Source organism: Sinocyclocheilus grahami, unplaced genomic scaffold (genome assembly GCF_001515645.1).
Source record: "Sinocyclocheilus grahami isolate Dianchi unplaced genomic scaffold, SAMN03320097.WGS_v1.1 scaffold4.1, whole genome shotgun sequence".
Classification (NCBI taxonomy): domain Eukaryota; kingdom Metazoa; phylum Chordata; class Actinopteri; order Cypriniformes; family Cyprinidae; genus Sinocyclocheilus; species Sinocyclocheilus grahami.
This window is the reverse complement of record NW_015505183.1, coordinates 2,345,675-2,368,004: the sequence shown is the minus strand read 5'-3', so window position 1 is coordinate 2,368,004 and position 22,330 is coordinate 2,345,675. Positions and strand designations below refer to the sequence as shown.

The 22,330-nt window shown below is 36.0% G+C and overlaps 1 protein-coding gene across 1 annotated transcript in view; it reads left to right on the top strand.

Annotated features, from left to right (window-relative positions):
* LOC107583373 (tetratricopeptide repeat protein 7B) overlaps positions 1–19,591 on the top strand; it is a 35,498-nt gene extending 15,907 nt beyond the window's left edge. Inside the window, exons 10-17 of the mRNA XM_016269570.1 lie at positions 309–392; positions 1,264–1,368; positions 1,519–1,636; positions 3,457–3,514; positions 6,270–6,386; positions 7,521–7,618; positions 15,148–15,230; positions 18,098–19,591. Of these exons, the coding sequence (XP_016125056.1) occupies positions 309–392; positions 1,264–1,368; positions 1,519–1,636; positions 3,457–3,514; positions 6,270–6,386; positions 7,521–7,618; positions 15,148–15,230; positions 18,098–18,319 (885 nt within the window). The 3' untranslated portion in view covers positions 18,320–19,591. The remainder of the gene's footprint in view (positions 1–308; positions 393–1,263; positions 1,369–1,518; positions 1,637–3,456; positions 3,515–6,269; positions 6,387–7,520; positions 7,619–15,147; positions 15,231–18,097) is intronic.
* Positions 19,592–22,330: the final 2,739 nt, after the last annotated feature.

Sequence of the window (22,330 nt, the reverse complement as noted above, 5' to 3'; positions counted from 1 at the left end):
GCAATCACAGGGTCCTGGGAGTCTGCCATATTTATTGTGTGTGACCTCTGCAGTGTCGTGTGTGTGTGTGGTTTGTGTAGCTGTTTGTCATGTAGATCTATTGTTCAATGAATTGCTCTCTGCTAATCTGCTGGTGTGATTAACTGTAAAGCCTCAGAGACACACTGAAAGCCTGTGGCACGCTGGGTAATCTTTAGCAGGAGACATTGCCTGGCTCTGTGTTTGACCTTTGTGCATGTATCTGTTGGGGGTCATAATTATTGTTCTCAACTTTTATCTGTGGTTATCTTAATGTCTCTTCTCCACAGTGTCTCGAAAGAGCCATGAAGTTTGCCTTTGAGGAGTTTCATCTCTGGTTCCAGCTTGCTCTCTCCCTAATGGCTGCTGGGAAGGTTAGTGTTCCATTTTCTGCGTTCAATGTTCCTCAGAGTTCCCATAGTCATTGAAAACCTAGACATATCAGGCAATTTTAAAGTTATGATTTCAGTGAAAGGAAAATTAATCATGTTAAAGTCCTTTTTATGTCATTTATTTTATATAATATATCTTATATTATATTATATCTTATATATTTAATACTCAATTATATTCTTTTATTTTTTATATAAGTAATATGTCAGTAAAAATGTCTGAAGATTTTGAAAAGAGTTTCTTATGCTCACCAAGGCTACATTTGTCTGATCAAAAATACAGTAAAAACTAATATACCAAAATATTATTACAATTAAAAATAACTGGTTTGTACTTTTAATATATTTTAAGAAATGTAATTTAATCCTGTGATGAAAGGCAGAATTTTCAGTCTTTACTGTCACTTTTGATCATACATATATATATATATACAGTATATATATGCAGTATATACATTGGTGTGAAAAAGTGTTGGCTCCCTTCCTGATTTCTTATTTTTTTGCATGTCTGTCACACTTTAATGTTTCAGATCATCAAACAAATTTAAATATTACACAAAGATAATGCAAGTAAATACAAACAAATTTAAATATTACACAAAGATAATGCAAGTAAATACAAACAAATTTAAATATTACACAAAGATAATGCAAGTAAATACAAACAAATTTAAATATTACACAAAGATAATGCAAGTAAATACAAAATGCGGTTTTTAAATGATGATTTCATTTATTAAGGGAAAAAAGTTTTTCACACCTCTGTGTATATATATATATATATATATATATATATATATATATATTCTGCTAGAAATTACTCTGAGTCTAATCTTGTTGTGTGTGTGTGTAGTCGGCTCGAGCAGTGAAGGTGCTGAAGGAGTGTATAAGACTGAAGCCGGACAATCCCACCATTCCTCTGCTGGCCGTCAAGCTGTGTATTGGAAATCTGCACTGGGTAATAAAAGAGGAATCATGGGAAATACGCACAGGCTCAACCGGAGAGCTGACCCTGACCTGTTTATGACTCTGTAAATCCTTTACTGTTAGACCGTCCACGAACAGTGAGATGGTGATGACATGGGGTGTGTATTTGTGTTTTTTTTAGCTGGAAGAAGGTGAGCGCTTTGCTAAAATAGTGATTGATATGGGTGAGAAGGCGGCTGAATTCAGGGCCAAAGGCTATCTAGCTATTGGTCTCGTCTACAGCCTGAAAGCCACAGATGGTAAGCATACCTGCAGTAGAATGCACTGTATATACCAATTCTATACCCTTATAAGACTGTAATCTTTACTGTATCCTCTTTAACACACACACACATTTTCCCTATAATCCATTTATAATATTTTATACCTTGTTTTGTCCTCTATAATTCACTCTGTACCTCTCTATAACACTCTATATTGTCTCCTTAATTTCTTTATATTACTGTAAACTCTTTCTCTACCATCTAAAATACTATATACCCTCCCAGTAGTCTTTTATACTATGCAGTTTTTTTCTCTTCCTTATATAATGCACTTTGATCCACTCTATAATAATTATATAAAACAATACACTTTCTATAAACCAAAAACATTGGTTAATAGAATGGGATAAAATACATAAAGGATATTTGTGTTGTTTAACATTTAATTATTGCAGGTTTGCATCATATTCTGAGTTGCATTATTTAATTCATTTTGAGGAATACTGAATCTGTGTTGTTGTTTTTTTTGTGAGTGAGATGAATTAATTCATATTTATTTTAGAACTACAGTAACATCTTCTGATTTCTCTCAACATTGGGACAAGAGAGCTGTCAATCAATAAATTGGAAAAAAAAGTACTTATTTAAAAAGTAACTCAGATATTCTCTTGTAAATTAAAAAGTAATGCGTTACTTTAATAGTTACTTGAAAAAAGTAATCTGATTACGTAACTCGCGTTACTTGTAATGCGTTACCCCCCAACACTGGTCACTTTTGATCAATTCAATGCATCCTTGCTGAATAAAAGTATTTCTTAAAAAAAAAAAAAAAACTTCCTGACCCCAAACAAAGGTGGCTGGCAACATTTAAATGGTTGATTTAAATTTTTAGTGTTTTATTTTTTATGTATTTAGACAAGTAAAATCAGCAATTTATGGGTTAATGGTCATAACATAAAAATAATTATTGGCTTATCAGTATTGACCAGAATTGATACATTTCACAACACATATGCACAATATACAACACAATATTCAATATAACATGAATACATAACACATATATGTGATACTTATATAATACTTATATAAAACAATACACTTTCTATAATCTTTTATAATGCTGGTGGTTCTCAACCTGTGTAATTCAAAGGCCCCCCCATATTGGCTAAGAATACCTCTGGTATTTCTGCTGTAATTGTGGCAACACTTACATTGTTGTCATACATTGTTATTAACAGAAACTGGGAGTGTTGATATATTCATTGAACACAATTCATTTTGAGATTTTGTAATAATCAAGATTCTGATTCTGCATGATTTTCAATGAAAATAATAGTTATTAAGGGGGGGGAAATATTATTTTTATTAAGTTTGAATATATTTAAAAATATATATATTTTAATATAATTAAATCATTTTCATTATCATCCTATGGCCCACTTGGAAGTTTTTGGCCCTGGTTGAGAATCACTATTCTGTACCGTTTAAACGATTTGTACGTTTCCCTTTCTCTACTCTTATATAACACATTTTAAACATGCTCTGTATTTCTCTGTAATGCCTTCATAATGCTTTATACATTTTCTCTGCATTCTATAACACGATCTATACCCTTCTATAATCCACTGATACTTTATAACCTCTCTCTTTTCTTATATAACACACTTTGTAATGACCGTTACATAATTTAATAATCACTCTGTAATGCTCTATACATTATGTCTTCCCTCTGTTACACACACTATAATCCTGTGATATTCTTTCTCTTAACATTAAGGTATCTGAAACCTTACAGATTGTTTCTTGCTTTATCTTGTCCTTACCATCTTCTCACATTTCTGTCGTCTTAACAGCATCTCTTCGAGGAATGCAGGAAGAGTATCAGAAAAAAGCGCTGAGCGCTTTCCAGAGGTGATTTTCAGACTGTCCTAAATTTAACTAACTAAATCTCTCTCTCTTTCTCTCTCTCTCTCTCACACACACACACTGATGAAATGCGAATGACAAGGAGCCTATTCTTTTGCACAGCATTCACACACACGTACACACGCACACACACAAACAGTGGCAGGCAGTGTTTAGACATTTAGAGGCATGCCACAGTGCCCACTCTAATGAGAATGTTTATGTTTGCTGTAGCAGCTGGGATAGATGGGTACATATCTGCTGCTGGCATCTTCAATTAGACGAGTTAGTTAGACAAAGTATGCGTGTGTGTGTGCTGGATGTATGAAGCACTGGGCAGTCCCCACGCAAATTCCCTTCTCATTCAATTTGATCAGAGTCCCCTCCATCTCTGTATTAGTGTGTGTGTGAAGCTGTGTGCTTCAGCCACTTACATGATAGAAAAAAATAGAGAATGTTTATGTTTGCTGTAGCAGCTGGGATAGATGGGTACATATCTGCTGCTGGCATCTTCAATTAGACGAGTTAGTTAGACAAAGTATGCGTGTGTGTGTGCTGGATGTATGAAGCACTGGGCAGTCCCCACGCAAATTCCCTTCTCATTCAATTTGATCAGAGTCCCCTCCATCTCTGTATTAGTGTGTGTGTGAAGCTGTGTGCTTTTTGCGTACTACAGCTTTCTTTTTCCTCCAATCCTATGGCCCTCTTTTTCACCCTGTTTTTCCCCTCAGGGTTTTGGTATTGTGCATATGTGCGTTTGTCCAGTTTGTGTGTGTATTTCCATGCATTTTGCTTCATTGCCTTGAAAGGAAATGCACCAGAACACCCAGCCCTCCTTATTCCACACTCACACGACAGGATTAAATCAGTGATTGTGTAGGCGTCCTAGCGGCGTAGTGTGCAACTACAGCAGAGATGAAAGCACGGCTAATGAGAATGTGCCATCAGCTCTCTGAATTGGCTGAACTCGGACCAGCATGGCCTACAGAGAATGCAGCGCGTGATTAAAGCTCTAACCAATCTCTGTTCAGCTCAGAGTCGAGCAGCTGCAACGACAGCGAGCTGTTAAAGAGCAGACTCTATATATGGTATCTGCTTCACACATAAACACACACACACCCCTGCTGGATCTCTTCACATGCTGCCATATCTGATTATAGAAATGCCCATCTGCACTCTTGATGGTGGGACTTTCACTCAGCTCGAGCAGATCTGCTGTCTGCAGAAATGTGTGTGAAATACAGGTGTTATTAGGGGATTCTGTGCATCTCATTAGCAGAGATTAACAACACTAGACAAGATACAATACTCAACAAACATTCATCCACATATGCACAATATACAAAACAACACTCAATATAACAAAAAACATAATTTGGATTATTGTACATACATTGGTTAATATTTGATATTTAATTATTTTCCTATTTATATTTATATTACATTTGTTGTCATTCTATGCTCATTTGAAGTTAAAGTTACAGTTAAAATGCCGTTAAAACAGTAATATTGTGAAATATTTTTACTGTTTTCTATTTTTATGTGTTTCAAAAAAATTGTTTTATTCCTGATGGCAAAGCTGAATTTTCCATGGCCATTACTCCAGTCTACAGTGTCATATGATCCTTCAGAAATCATTCTAATATGCTGATTTGCTTCTCAAGAAACATTGTGCTGCTAAACATTTTGTGTGGAAACGGTGATACATTTTTTTAGGATTCTTTGATGAATAGAAAGTTCAAAATACCAGTACATATTTGAAATAGAAATCTTTTATAACATTATAAATGTCTTTACTGTCACTTTCAGTGTTGGGGAAAGTTACTTTTAAAATGCATTACAATATTGCGTTACTCCATAAAAAGTAACTAATTACGTTGCTTAGTTACTTTTTATGGAAAGTAATGTGTTACGTTACTTTTGTGTTAATATAAATATAAAAGCCGTTTCACACCAAAAGTGAAATGAATAAGCCTCAGGCTGAAGGAAATGTAAATTTACGTCCGCACAGTAGAATGCAGAAGAAGACATTTCAACACACTTCAGCAATAAAAAATAAAAAAAGACACACAAATGTTTGTCTTGAGTAATTTTTGCTCATTAGTACGGTTGAACTGGATCATCGAAGGTCAGAAGCAAAAACATTGGTTAATAGAATGGGATAAACTTCCTGACCCCAAACAAAGGTAGCTGGCAGCGTTTAAATGGTTGATTTAAATTTTTAGTGTTTAATTTTTAATGTATTTAGACAAGTAAAATCAGCAATTTATGGGTTAATGGTCATAACATAAGAATTATTATTGGCTTATCAGTATCGACCAGAATTGATACATTTCACAACACATATGCACAATATACAACACAACATTCAATATGTGTTATGTATTCATAATGTACATGAATACATAACACATATACACAATATACAATACATCATACATTCACAATAGACCAAACAACATGCAATATACCTGTACAGTATTCATGGACGTTTATTTTTCTCTCATTGTTCAGTTTATTGTACCATAGAGAGAAATCTATTGATATGCTCTGTTGATTTATTTGAAGTTATCCCAGCACAAAGGGACGAATCAACTTGACTTTGGTTTAAAGTTTTGTATTTAAAATGTCGTGCAGAAGAGATTAAGACTGATTTATCTTTATCTGTGTTCAATAAACGCTTTTCTTTGTTTATTAAATACTTAATTAGACATTCAGATGGACGGAGAGTGATAATAAACACTTTTTTTTGTCTGTGTAGTCTATTATTCACAAAGGTGAAGTTGGAGACGTTGTGTCGAGGTCCAGAGGATGCATTACTCTCCTGCAAACGCATGCTGCAGATTTGGAAGTCCTGTTACAACCTCACCAACCCCAGGTACACACACACTCCAGCTGTTGACACATGAATGCTAGAAGCTCAAGTGTCGGCACTCACCATCACACATAAGACAGCACAGCATGTCTCTCTGACTGTAAGGAGCTCACCACACTTTCATTAAAAATAAATAAAAGCACAGCTCATACCACTGCTGCATACTATGATTCAGTCCTGCTTTCTCTCATTCTAATGGCTGAAATACCCGCCCCCCACTGCCAGAATACTCCAGCTTTTCCTGTCAAACTGTCCTGAACTCAGTACCTGGTGACAATCCGCCAGAGACCAGTTAGTGCCTGGACACTGTAACCAAACTATGCCACATATTCAGAGTCCCTCCATCCAAACCCTGGGTAGCGCTACTTTGTCAGAGGACCACTTGTGCTCATCCTCCCTAAACCCCACCAAAGTCGTCCTCGAACCCTAAACAGTTGCAACACGGTCAGATGTTTTTGTGCGCATTCCAGAGACAGTATGAGGACACAGAGACAAACCACATCTAGAAATATGAATGGGAGAAATCGTGCATTAGTGAAATTTCTGTATAATTTTGTGAGCAAAAAAAATGCCTTTTGTCAATGTCTTTTTTTAGCAATGTATGAAGCACAGCTCACACAGTAGTCAAACCAAGCAGCCTTCTGGCCCTGAGTGAACTCCACAGTCTCCACAGATGCATGGTTCTTTTACTAAGTGATCGGATTCATGATTTATTTATTTTTTTTGCCTGGTTAACAATAAAATGGGTGAAATTTCGTTACACTTACATTAATAGCTCGATCCGAGACATATCTGTAAATCATTTCATCAAGACTTGGGTTTGGGCTCTTTTTGATTTGGACCAATGAGCAACCACTCCAGCAGCCATTCTCAATATGCAAGTAACCACAATGTCCTGACAACCACCCTTTTTATACTCCTTTTAAGATGAATAGTGTTGCAGAAGCATTGTGGTTGTGTGTGCAGAAGCACTGTGCCATGAGATGCTGAGTGAAATTTCTGAGGGTTTCATCATTCTGTGTGTATTGATGTGCAAGTATCGTGATATCCTCTGTCTCCTGTCTGAGTGCTTGACTCGTTCTCTAATTTTATCGTCTTAATTGCCTCTTGCTTCTCGTCCTCTCTCGGTGTGTAAAGTGATTCTGGGAGGGGGAGCAGTCTGTTAGACAGAGCTGTTGCTGACCGTCGCCAGCTGAATGCCATGACACTACCTGACTTCAGTGATCCAGAGACAGGTGAGTGCGCACATGCACACACACAAATTAATGTCCACATATCTGTATCTCTATTGTTATTGTGTATACCTTTTTGGTGAGTTTGCATCACCATGACAACAGACATCAGCTTTGCTGTCATTTTATCTGTATTTTCTGCATATGTCTTTCTCTTTCTCTCTCAAACACAGATTTATATTTAGAACGAATGGCCTAATGAGATGATGGGTTAATGCATTTTGTAATATACTTTTATTTTTTGAATTTCTAAAGCTGTAATCCTTGTAGAAGGGTCATATCATGAAAATATTCTTCTGTTTTTATTTTTGAAGTTCTATGCAAACATACTGTATTTATACTTCAGATACTATACTTTTTTTGTACAAAAAGTCATTTAGTTGAAACTATGTTGCAAAAAATACGGTTTCTGACGTCAAAACACTGTTTAGTGTGAAGCAACTTGGCCTGCCAAGTCATGGTAAGGTGATTAGAAGGAAATAGGATGGATGCTATAATTCCTCAACACAAGAAAAATTTGTGGTTTAACCCCTTTAATTCCTAAAAGAACAATAGGCCTTTATTCAGTACTTCATGTGAAAAACTGCTTTGACTCATTTCAGTTTCAGCTAAATTTACATGAATTTTCCCAGTATCTTGTGCAGCGAGTAGAGTAATTAGATAAAGAGGGCTGAGATGAGTGCAGGTGTTTATTTGCTGTGTTTGCACAGCAGTGATGGTGGAGGGTTTCTGTGCTGTGTATGCAGACAGTAAACTTGTCATCTTGCCTCTGTGATTCAGCAGTTACCCATTTTCTTTACAACCTTATCTTTCCGTTCTGTTCAGTTCTGGTTATTTATTTATTTAATTAAATTTTTTATTAATTTAATTATTTACATTTTCCATTATTTTTATGGCTGTCAATCAATTAAAAATTGTATTTACTTTGTAATTTTAGTTTAATTTAATTTAATTATTTTCTTTACAAACTTATCTTTCTGTTCCAGCTGTTCAGTTCTGGTTATTTATTTTATTTTATTTTATTTATTTTTTAATTAATTATTTATTTATTTACATTTTCCATATTTTAATGCCTGTCAATCTATTAAAATTTTTATTTACTTTGTCATTTTAATTTAATTTAAATTTACAGAATTTACATACAGGTCAGAACTTAAAAATGCATTGTTTTTAACATTGTTTAACGTAGTTCAAATTCATGATTGATTTTAATATTCTTTTTTTTCCCTCAATATTCTGTGTTTCCCCAAATAATTTATCTTTAATTTTTTTTAAATATCACATCCTTTTCACTTTCTCATTTATTATTCCTAGCCTCTCATGCCTCTTCCTCCATCTCGGGGTCAGAACCTGTATCTCCTCTTTTTCCTCTTTCATCCTTCTATTCTTCACCTCCACCCAAGGCCGAATCCACCCAGAGGCGCAGCAGCCATGCTTTCTGTGACCACGCCCCCCGCCGACGCTTCTCCTCCGCCAGTAATTCACTGTGCACCTTGTGTGTGTTTTTCGGCCAATAGCCTGGCATGAGTCTCCTCTCACTAGCCAATCCCCTGCCCCTAACTGCACTGCTCTGCCTGCATAACCCCACCTACCAGCCCAATTCAATTGGGATTTGGTTAAGTGTTTGGTGACTTGTTTGCTGCTATAGTTTGGATTGGCACTGAAGCTGTTTGGGTTTTAAGGCCTCATTTTGAAGACCATGGCCTCTAAAGACCTTCAGACACTAATGGATTTGTAATGTGGAGATTTTTACCTGCCCAAGAAGCAATTTTCCCACCAATTTTCAGGCCATATTTATACTTTTTTTTCTAGTTTGAAGTATAGTGAAGAAAAAAATCTTAAATGCACAAATTATGTGAATAAGCGATTGAGTCCATGTACTTTTGTTTCAAGAGTTAGATGTAGCTCGCTCTACTTTTATGGTGTGTCAAGTTATGGCTTATATCAGCTGTAAAAGGCCATTAATTGAGTACGGGGCTGTTATAAGACTGTAAATGCCACTGGCAGGATGATGTGATGGTGTGGGTTCAGGGATCCAGTGGCCCGTGAGACTGACGCTAAGCACTTAATCTCCACTGAGAGGCTCGTGGGGAAACGAAAGACAGAGAAGCAGTGACACTTGCTATCAGCCGTTTAAGACCTGGGATCATATCCACACTCGTATCTTTAGAGAGAGAGAGAGAGAGTTCATCTACAGATTTCCTGTGTTACTCAAACTCACTCATACTGCAGTTTTGTCACCTTTCTCTTCATCTAAGATACATTCTCCCTCTGGCCCTGTTTACATCATGTAAAAACATCTGTCTCAGGCAATCGCTGTCAGATTGCTGTTTATGTCTGTACATGTAAACACACACGCACACACACACACCTGCTTCATTGCCTCGCTGGCCTTCTCCCCCTTAGCAGAGTGCACCCACCACCTGTCTGTTAAGACACTCCAACACACTCCGGCATAATGTGTTCAATGGACGCGTTGCCTCTTACCTTTTGTTTTACCCCCTTATTCTGTGTCCTCTCCTGGCGTTTTGTGTCCCAGGCCTCTTTGTGCTGAAGAGAGACGTAAATGCACTCATTTGGCCTCAGTTCTTAATAATTAAAGAGACAGTATTGTTCCTCCAGGCCTTTCAAACAGGGTTTAACGCATACTGCTACTTAAAGCCAAATATTTATGGGTACTTTTAGCTCTGTTTGGATTCTGACCTTTTAGTTTTAATGATACACTTAGTTATTATTATTATTATACTTGTTATTATTATTAATGGTATGGCAAGTATCTCTATTACTTTTGATCATTATTAGGGTTAGTATTATAAACAGCACTTTATTATACTCCGAAACAGCTTGTGCGGTGTCTATGCTACAGCCATGAATAACACTTTAATCCTGCATAGATATTAAAAAACGATTTACCATTTTTCCCCCATTTACACTAATTTGTCACGTTTGATGAATTTAATGAATCCATGCTGAACAAAAAATGTATTTCTTTAATAAAAATAAAATGAAATCTTGACCCCAAACTCTTAAATGGTATATTATATATGTAAATATACACACTACCTGTCTCTTGTTATCACAAAAGCCCTATAAAAGTGTTCTGTGATTAAAAATTCATCTAAATAATTTGGTGCCTCAGGAGAGCAATGACCTTGTCTAAAATGTGCTCTAATTTTTTAACCATTGGTCCAAAATTAGACTTAAGCTCTTTTAATTCCATCTGACAGTCCACAGTTTAATCCCAGTTTAAGATTATTGTTTCATTTTATTTGAAACCTGAGTGAAGTCAAGCACTGTAATTATTTTAAAAGTTATTTAAATATTGATGATTTGTCATTAAGGTCACTTGATATAAATTGGGTGTGTGGTATCTGATGGAACAGCACCCAGGTCTCTTGACCATGGATCACAAGCTCTAATTTTCTTTAGTGTCTCACATTTAGCAGCTGTTTCTAAAGTCCAGGCTCTGTTAACAGAGCGATGAAACGTTTAAGAGGACGGGATTGCGGGTGTCATGATCGTGCTGAGAGGTGCTCATTTACGGCCAATTACGACACAGTATCTGGAAACAGTCATAGCTTGTAAAAATCAAAGCTAAAAACTGCTTTTGGAGTTTAAATGGAATTAATTGTTTTTGGGGACTTGAAAAATTGATTCAAATTGCTAGAGAACACTAAAAATATTGTATTGTATTAAGGAGTTAAATAACCTTTTAGCCTAATTCACTGGAAAGTAACTGGGAAATTATGTCCCCTGTATTTTACAAATAAATTAATAATGTTAAATGATTATGAATTTAAATGTGCCTGCTTGCAGAAAAAATCAATGACATATGCTGTGTACAGGTTATCACAGGCTTCTAGGAATGCCAAAATGGGGGATGCATTACAAACCAAAGACTTTCTCTATATTTACAGCAGGTTCTTGTGAAGAAAGTACTGTCTCTTTACAAACATATTTGAATTGCTAGAGAACACTAAAAATATTGTATTGTATTAAGGAGTTAAATAACCTTTTAGCCTAATTCACTGGAAAGTAACTGGGAAATTATGTCCCCTGTATTTTACAAATAAATTAATAATGTTAAATGATTATGAATTTAAATGTGCCTGCTTGCAGAAAAAATCAATGACATATGCTGTGTACAGGTTATCGCAGGCTTCTAGGAATGCCAAAATGGGGGATGCATTACAAACCAAAGACTTTCTCTATATTTACAGCAGGTTCTTGTGAAGAAAGTACTGTCTCTTTACAAACATATTTTCTTCTTATGTATGTGTGTGTGATTGTGTGTGATGATGCTTTCCCACTCCTAGCATGGAGCTCTATGGTCACACTCTTTCTGCAGCCTGGTCTAATGCATCATGGGGTGTTTGAGTTTGCGTGTGTACATGCATGTGCTTAAGAGAGATGTGAAGCTGTTAACCTACTTCAGAAATTTGTAATGCGCTTTCAACACAGTCAAGTATAAGAATTTTTAAAATAGAGCCTTAATTTTGGATCTTTTGCAAATGTTGTACAAATCTGTATGACTTTGTTTTTTGTGTAAAACACAAATTGAGAAACTGAGCACAATGTCCAAGCTGCTCTTCCACACAGTGAAAATGCAGATGTTGTCAAGTTCCCAAATTACAAAACAGCACCATTATAACAGCACCATAGAAGTAATCTGTTTGACTTTTGAGCTTAATTCAAAAGTCTCCTGAAGTCACATGATGGAATTTGAGTTACCCCTCCAGCGTAGCTTTCAAATTTCATTTACTGTACATATATTCATTAACATTCAAAGGTTTGGGGTCAGTAAGATTTTTTTTAATGTTTTTTAAAGAAGACTCTTATGAAACAACAAGGCAGCATACATTTGATCAAAATACAGTAAAAACAATCATATTGTGAACTATTAATATAATTTAAAGTAATAATTAAACGTTTAAAAGAACAGCATTTATTTTGAAATTATTCTCACTTTTAAAAGTAAAAGTGTTAATTTCTTTCAAAAGAGCATAAATCTTACTGCCCCCAAACTTTTGAACGGTAGTATATTAATGCATTTGACAACATGTTGTGTCAGAAAGTGCGATTAAAATGAGAACAAGAGTCATTAAGGTTTGGAACAACATGAGAATAAGAAATATGGCCAAATTTTCATTTTTGGATGAACTTATATACTGTTATATTTGTATAACCTAGAACAGCCATAAATGTTCTGTTTCACAGTTTAAATGTGTTCATTCTTGTGGCCTCTGTGAGTTTTTAAAGGCTGTGGTATAGGACGTTCATGAAGAGGTCCCCTGGAAGCCTTTTAAACTCAGTACACATAGGGTCAGATTCTCAGTGTTTGGTCCATTGATCCATGACTTTGTCCACCGTCGCCATAGAAATGCTAAACATAGGAGCAGCAGCTATGGATTTGACTCAACAGGCTCATTGCTAAAGAGAAAGAAACTGAGATGTACAGGGATCGATTTCAGTCCGAATGTGTTTTATGTCCCACTGGTTTGGTCGATAAAATCCAGCCAGTGACTCATAGAGACTCTTGAGGATCCTAATAAGTTCCTCTGAACCCCGACAGAGACTTTAATGACCACACTGATGCCCTGACCACAGCTCTGCTGGGCAGCCGCACGTCTAGACAAATAGGGAATCTGTGATCGCTGAACTGCAGGGGGCAATTTTTCATTTCAGTTCAGGAAACCAATGTGGTGTCTTCAGTTCATCTCCTGAATCTGGCAAATTGAAAAGGAACCGAGGCCAAATCTGTAATTTATTGGTAAAACTGCTCACCCGGAACTGAAGGTCATTTGCTGCTGGCCGCTGAAAATTCAGCATTGTCATCATAGGAATAAATTACATTTTAAAATGTATTCAAATAGAAAACCTACTTTATATGGTAATAATATTTCACAATATTACTGTTTTTACAGTATTTTTGATTTACCGACCTCAAAGTTTTGAATGGTGGAACACAAAAGTAGAAATTATGAAGATTTTACAAATCGCTCATTGAATGCAGTTATAAAGAATGGAAATTGTAGCACTGAAGCTTCAAATTGATGCAAAAATCTATAAAAAATATCATATTTGATTTAAGGACTGTATTCAGATGGCTTACAATTAGGGTTTCGATTCAAATCGATTAATCATGATTTATCGCATCCAAAGTTTGTGGTTACGTTATATATGTGTGTGTACTGTGCGTGTATGTATATATAAACACACACACATACATGTATATATTTAAGAAATATATGTAATATATATTTATAGTTATATATAATATAAATCATATATACATATGAATAGATATATACATATAAATATTTCTTAAATCTATACATGTATGTGTGTGTATTTAGGTATACATATAAATATACACACATATCATGCAAACGCAAACATTTATTTTGACAGCCCTACTTACAATATACATGTGTGAGGAACAGACCTAAATAGAGTTGTTATTCACTGAAAATTATGAATATTCAGTTTGTGAATGAATTGTTCTTTTAAGTCTGATCTTTTTAGTGAATCATTTGATGATACTTTCACATTTCAAATGATTGTATATGAGAACCAGAATGTAATTTTGGGTGAATAATACATTTAATTGAAAGCACTCTATTTCAATCCAAGCAGACAGGAGAAAACTATTTTACAGCCAGCACTTTTAAAATGCAAGATTTGGTAAATTTGTGGAAAGTAGCTGCAAATGTGCAGAGCTTCATTTTTTCACTGTTAATAATTTTATGCTGTTTGTGTTTAAGTGGTGTGTGCAAGTGTGCTTGTTTTGAATTGTGTCCACATTTTGGAAATTCTGAGAGTTGACTGCAGATTGTTGGATCTCTGAATCTTTGTCATGGTGTTTCTTCACCCCTGTGTTTCCTAAAATTACCTCACATGACTAGTGTTCATTTATTTTTAAATCTTGAACATTAGAATAGAAAAACAGTTATAGATCAAGAAATTTTCAAATCAAGACATTTTCAAACTTGAACACTTATATGTTAAATATATAAGAACAAGTGTTTAATAATATTTTGAATTAGCGTTTTTTTTCTTTTCTTTTTTTCTTTTTTGCATTTTCAGTTTTTTTTTTGTAATTATGTTATGTACTTGATATTTTTATTAGTTTACATTTTTTTGCTTTAATTTATTTTTATTTCGGTTTCTGTTTTAGTCATTTTAGCATTTTATTTTACTTTGTTGCCAAGTCAACAGTAATTCTTTACAATTTTTCATCAAATATTTATATTTAATTTTATTATAGCTTTAATTCAAATAATGATTTTTAATAGTTTTGATTTTAATATTACTTTTAATTAACAATAATAGCACTGTTGAGAACAGGGATGAGCTGTGATCAAGCTGTTTTGTCTTCATGTGTATATAAACAATATTCTGATATTTACAGATATATTCTGATAATATTCTAGATCAGAGTTTTCACTGAGGGGCCTGACTGTTAATGTCTGGAGTGTTGTGGTTGTTTGTGGAGAGGCTTCTATTTCCACTGCACTCTATTTCCACTGCAGGTTCCGTCCACGCCACCTCCATAGCAGCGTCACGGGTGGAGCAGGCACTGTCTGAGGTGGCCTCTTCCCTTCAAAGCAGCGCTCCGAAATAATGGGGGGGGGGGGGTTATAATCAAATTAATTAATTATAATAATCACATTTTATTGCTTTGCAGCCTGAAATTAAGACGGACGGTTTTTGTTTTATCCAGCTGTATTTACAAATTATAACATCCAAGTAAAATATATAACACCAACATTTCAGAAAATAAAATAAAAAACCAGAATCACTGAGTTGGAAAAAGGATCACCCCCTTGTGTCAGTATTTTGTTGAACCACCTTTTGCTTTAATTACAGCCTTTAGTCTCTACTAACTTTGCACATCTAGACAATATTTCCCACTTTTCTCTGCAGAACTGTTAAAGTTCAGTTAAATGTGATGGTGACCGTTTGTGGACTGCCGTCTTCAAGTCATTCCACAGATTTTCAATGGGGTTTAAGTCTGGGCTCTGACTAGGCCATGCAAGGACATTCACCTTTTTCTTCTTTAACCACTGTGTGCTCAGTTTTGCTGTGTGCTTTGGGTCATTGCCATGTTGGAAGGTAAACCTTCTTCCCATTGACAACCAAGAATTTGACAGTGTTTTGGCCCATCCATTTTTCCTTCTATCCTGACAAGTGCTCCTGTCCTGCTGCAGAAGAAACACCCCCATAACAGAATATTACCACCTCCATGCTTTACTGTAGGAATGGTGTTTTTGGATGGTGAGCTGTATTGGACAGACATATAATTTGCTGTTGAGGCCAAATAATACAATTTTAGTCTCATCTGCCTCAGAAACAAAGCTCAGTCGTGACTGCATGTGGCCTTTCTTGAGGAGTGGCTTTTTTTTGCAACCATCCCATACAAGCCACATTTGTGGAGAATTTGTGATATTGTTGTCACATGCACACAATGATCACTCTTTGACAGTGCCTTGCCACCCATAGTTGATTGTTTGCTTCAGTTGCACTACCAAGGACTGAAATGCTCCAGGAAAGCTTCATGGTGAGTTAATCAAAATTATCACAGTTGAACGTCAAATGGCTTTGTGTACCATTGAGAAGGTGATTAGCTACACTTGATTGAGTTTACAGGTTATTTTTAGGAGAGGGGTGATCCTTTTTATAAATCAGTGATTCTGTTTGTTTGTTTTTTTCTAGCATGTTGGTGTTATATCTTTCACTATTATAAGTTGCACTGAGTAAATACAACTAGATGAAACAAAAACTGTCCGTCTTCATTTTAGTTCTGAAAGAAGCAAGTCACATACAGCTAGGATGCTTTGAGGGTGAGTAAAACACAGGCTAATTTTCATTTTTGGGTGAACAAACCCTTCAAAATACCACTTTTGTGCATTCAAACCAGATTATATGACATTGTCAAAACAAATGCAACCGATGACTGTATTTTTATAGAATTGTTTTATGGAAATATAGAGGTCTCTTTTGACACATATTTGACAAACCGAATATGAAGAACAATGAGTTTTTGCAGTACAGAAACTGTTTGAAAAATAATATCATAGCTAAATTACATTTTTTTGCATTTCTCGGAGGCGCGTGCACGACGCATACGTCTTACGTCATCTGCCGGAGCATCTTCCGTGTATGACAGTCAGCGGAAGTGAGAGAAAAGTGTTTATTACGTTTAAAATATGGATATTTATCTTACAAAAACGCATGGATTCGCTACAGGAGGCCTTTATTCACCCCCCGGAACCATGTGAGGGACGTTTTATTACGGATGCACACACTTTATTTCACGTCTTCTGAACTGTTGACAACAAACACCCGCTTACCCCCATTGTAAGGCTTGGAGGGGCCTGCACAATTTTTAATATAACTCCGATTGAATTCGTCTGAAAGAAGCAAGTCACATACAGCTAGGATGCTTTGAGGGTGAGTAAAACACAGGCTAATTTTAATTTTTGGGTGAACAAACCCTTCAAAATACCACTTTTGTGCATTCAAACCAGATTATATGACATTTTCAAAACAAATGCAACCGATAACTGTATTTTTATAGAATTGTTTTATGGAAATATAGAGGTCTCTTTTGACACATATTTGACAAACCGAATATGAAGAACAATGAGTTTTTGCAGTACAGAAACTGTTTGAAAAATAATATCATAGCTAAATTAAATTTTTTAATTAAATTAAATTACAAATACATTTAAGTATTTGTCTAATACAATAAAAACAGTAATACTGTAAAAAAAATATATATTTGTAATATATTTATATAATTTTTTAACAATTCCTGTGATGGCAAAGCTACATTTTTAGCAGCCAATAATACCAGTTACTCTAGCCTTCAGTGTCACGTGATCCTTCATATATATTCTAATATTATATATAAAATAAGATGTTATTAAAAATATATAATATATAAAAATATATAAAATGTTTTTTCAAATAATCTCCATTTTCAAAAACCACTGATTACATAAACTATAATGAATAATATTATATTATTAATACAAAGTAGTATAAATGTTGTAATATATAAATAATTAATTATAGTACATTTGTATAAAAAAAATTAAAAATAAATCAAGTTTTTCTATACAAATTGTGTTACCTAACACTGATCTATATAAATGACTCTATTATATTATATATCTATTATATAATTCTCTATTACAGATCAGTGGTTACTAATCAATATTTTTGATCATTCTTTTATAATTATACCATATAATATAATATAATTATACCATGTCTTAAAGGGCCATGTTGTACCTTAATTAATGAACTTGACTCAGTTTTGAGGCTAAAAGATGTGTGCATATTATTAAATCAATAGGAAAGTAAAAATTCATTCAGAACTATATCCTAAATTTCCTGGCATCTGTAGTTTTTTTTACCAACAATAGTTTCCCTTTTTCTCTTTTGATTTGTCTCTCTCTGTCTGTGTTTTTGCAGGGTCTGATATTGCATCAGCTGCAGAGGTACAGTCTTGCGGAGAAGATCTTGCGTGACGCGGTGCAGGTGAACAGCACGGCCCATGACGTGTGGAACAGTCTGGGAGAGGTGCTGCAAGCGCAAGGCAATGACGCCGCTGCGACCGAATGCTTCCTCACTGCCCTGGAGCTGGAGGCCAGCTGTCCCATCTTACCTTTCACCATCATTCCCCGCACCCTCTGAGACACTCCGAACACTCACCACCGGCACAACCTCGGTCTGAGAGTCATGCATGAACCACAGCCCTTAAACACACACATAAACGCCCAAAAACTCTTCTTCTGTCCTGGAATGCCTTTCCCACCCCCTCCAACCTGTTTACCGGTTCTCAGACGTGGATCTGCTGAAAAACTCGACACTGCTATCAGTGTGACCTTTTCCACACTGCTTCACTCTCATAGTTTTTTTCCTTCCTATTCCTTCCTTCTTTGTCTGCTAGAATCTCCACCGGCTTCTGTACATCGTAGAGGTGCCGCCCACCCTAAAAACCCCACCCCTTCCAACACTCTACTTGGTTAGTTACATACCACAGTACAAGTGGACCAATGGGAAATCTTTTCAAGCTGTTGTCAGGGTGAACAAGGTGATTGACGCAGCGGTTTCTTCAAACCACAGTGCTTCCCGAAACATACAATCTTGAGATTCTAGTAGCTGTGTGTCGTATAAACCAGTAATAAGTCTGACTCAGAGACGGTCAAAAGTGTGTGTACATGTGCTGTGTGTGTTAATGGACAGTCAGAGTGTGTGTGTCCTTTGTATGTGCTGATATCCAGGATATCCCTTCCTATGTGGCGTGTGCGCGTGTGTTTATTTTGAATGGAATACACAGTGTTACAGTGGATCCCTGTTACACAAACACACGTAATAAAGGTTGTGTTTCCATGCGGTTGTTCCTGAGGGCAGGTGTGTCACCCATGTTATGACTCCTAGAGAAACATTACATCCCCCTTTGATCAAACACTGTATTGTTTATAGACTGTATGTACAAATGTATGGCCTAGAGCAAATGGAACGGATGCCAAAAGAACAACTATTCTAAAAGCAAATATTTTATCTTGATTCTTATTAAAAGAGAAGATAAATCTAGTTTTGGACATTTTGTTTTGTTTGTTGGTTTATTTTTCCACATTTATCATGATTCAGAGGTCAAGATTTATATGGTTGATTTATCAGAGACGTGTTAGATGTTTATTTATCTGTGTCCCAGGGGCCGTATGTTAGACGAGTGAGGACATACATGTATTCCGTGTGTGTGTGGTGTGTGACTGTTACAGATGAACACGTTAAACTCTGAAATGCAAACTCTTCATAATGGTCAAAGAGAATTCAGTCATGTACAAGAGAGAAAGAGGAAGATTACGTGTGTATTTGAAGTCTTGGCAGTGTAAATCACAGGGCCAAACACAAACTGGAAATGCTGTTTTATGATGTCAATAAATGATCGATTGTGAAAAATGTTTTTTTGTAATTCCTCATCACATTTCAAGTCATTTTTGAGGACAGCTAATATTGCTAATGGAGCCTATATAGATATATATATATGTGTGTAGTAATATAGCTAACTGTGAATCTTCTCCTAATTGCGACTATTTCTCACAACTGTGACACTTTTTTTTGGATTTCACGTCACTTTATTTCTTATTTTAGGTGGGTGGGAACATTTTAGGCGTCGATCCAAGGTACAACCCTCAGTCTGTCCTCAAGGGGGCGATACAGATACTTTCAGGCCTGTGCCAGCTTACTGCATGTATTATTCAGGTAACTACCGGTAGATATAAAAATATCAACTGTTTAACTAACTCTGACTGAAGGTACGTTCACATTAGCCAAATATTTTTTGTGCAAAAAAACTTTCAAACCAAACATATGTCTGTTGGTCAGTGGCAAATTCACATGGCCAGCTGAACCCGATGCGAAATCCGTTCTCTTTAAATCTGTCATAACATTGTCTCACCTTAAAGAGAAAATTGACCATATAAAAATACCATTTGTGCTAATTTTGCTATAGCATCATTTGTGACAGTTTGTAGAATGTAATGCAAACTTCCGCTGCATTAGGAATTGCACTCTGAAATATTTCAAAGCACAATTATGTATGAAATGGAGCTTGCATTTGCATTAACTTGTGAGTTCATAGTATGTTTCGGCCATACTTTTCCCTGTTTAATTTATTTTCCTGTCATCTTCGTCTCCTTGCATTCCCTGCTCACCTCAGCTCATGTATGTTAGAAGAGCCCACTCTTTCCCTGACTTGCAGTATGGTTGAATACCTTTAAAAAGCTCTCAAAAATTGATGAAGGTCCAAAAGCTCACAAGCAGAAAAAAATTATACAGAAAGAAAGGATGAGGTCAGCCGTCTCTGAAAAGCAAATGAATGACTTGGCCTAATAAAAAGGAGTCAGGGAGAAGGAAGGATGTGAAGTGGGAAATGTAGAAGGTGAATTATTTAATGCACTTAGGCCTGCCTTAAATTAATGAGCGCTTACCGCTTGCTGCTTTACGGGACAGACCGCACTCCCAGGAGGATTCTGGGATGTACAAAAAGCTGCAGCAAGAGTTTGGTCGTTATTAAAAAGGTGCGTTTTAGTGTCTGCCAGAGTGTTTATGCCTCTTGAGGCTACTTCTTCGACTTATTCCCACTGTAAAGAGCCGAACATCGTAAACAACCCAGTACAGCCACACGCTGACTCTTTGATCTGGGTCAGGAGCATGTTGAACCCTAATGAGCCCTCAGTGATGCATTATTCCTCTGGCTTCTGTAAACATTACAGGCTAGTCCTGATCTCTGAGGGGTTTCCTTTGATCATCTTCAGTTGTAGAGCATCAGCATAGCCTGAAAGATGGATGAGAGGTTTGAGATTTCACTGACCATTGTACAATGCAGTACCTGATTGTACATCAGACCCCCAAACAAGGTACTGAATTCATAGTGCTTACTAAGGCAGCTGACACTATATAAGTGCACATACTTGTGGTCAGCGGTTTATTCACATCCTTAACCATAAATATTAAACTTCAGTGTGTGACTCATCTCTAAACACCACTTAGCAACATACCCTAACCAACGTAATGCCCTGGCAACCGCCGACAATACCTTAATAAACACTTAGCAATGGCCTAGCAATCATTCAAAATAACTGAACACTTAGCAACACCCTAGCAACCACATACAATACCCAAATAAACACTTTGCATTTAAATTACCCTATAGCAAAAAACCAGCAACCACACACACACTTAACAACACCCTGGCAACCTTCTACAATACCCTAACAAACACTTGCTATGTCCCAGCAATCATTAAAAATACCCTAACACTAGGCAACAGCCTAGCAACCACCCAAAATACCATAACCAACAGTTAGGAATGCATGAGGAACCACACAGAACGTCCTATTCAACACTTAGCAATGCCCTAGAAATAATTCAAAATACCCGAACACTTAGCAACACCCTGGCAACCACCCAAAATACCCCGATAAACACTTAGCAATAGCAAATATTTTAGACAAAAACCTATTAGAAGACCTTGGCAACTGCATAGCAACACCCTGGTGACCACCCAGCACTGATGCAGCAAGTTTTGCATGGGCAAGAATCGTGTTTGTGACATAGCGTTCAGTAAGTGTCCTTTGATTTAATGTATGGTCAAATGCAATGTAAATGTTCAGTGAAAGGGATCATAAAATGCGAATATCTAGTGATTATAAATAAGTATGTGATATGGAATAAGCTTTCTCTGCGGTGGTCTCTCTCTGGATGGTGGCTCATGTTTCATTGGTATTATTGCTCTGATCCTGTCATTGATTGGCAGCCCAGCTCAATTCTCACATCAGATAGCAGCGAATCAATAAGAGAGACTCCAAAGGGAGGTTGATTTTTGTAGGGTGAGCTCACATTCTCACACAGCCATGGGAAAGTTTGTCTGATGTCCTGTCAAAACCTATACAGAACCATTAGAAACATAAAGGTATAGTTCACCCAAAAAATTAAGTTATATCATCATTTACACACTTTCCACTTCTGTATAAGTTTCTTTCTTCTGTTGAACACAAGATATTTTTTTAAGAATGTCGGTAACCAAACAATTGATGGTAGCCATTGACTTCCATAGAATTATTTTCCACACAATAGAAGTCAATGGCTACCGTCAATGGCTAACTTTATAGGGATTGTTCACCAAAAAATTAAGTT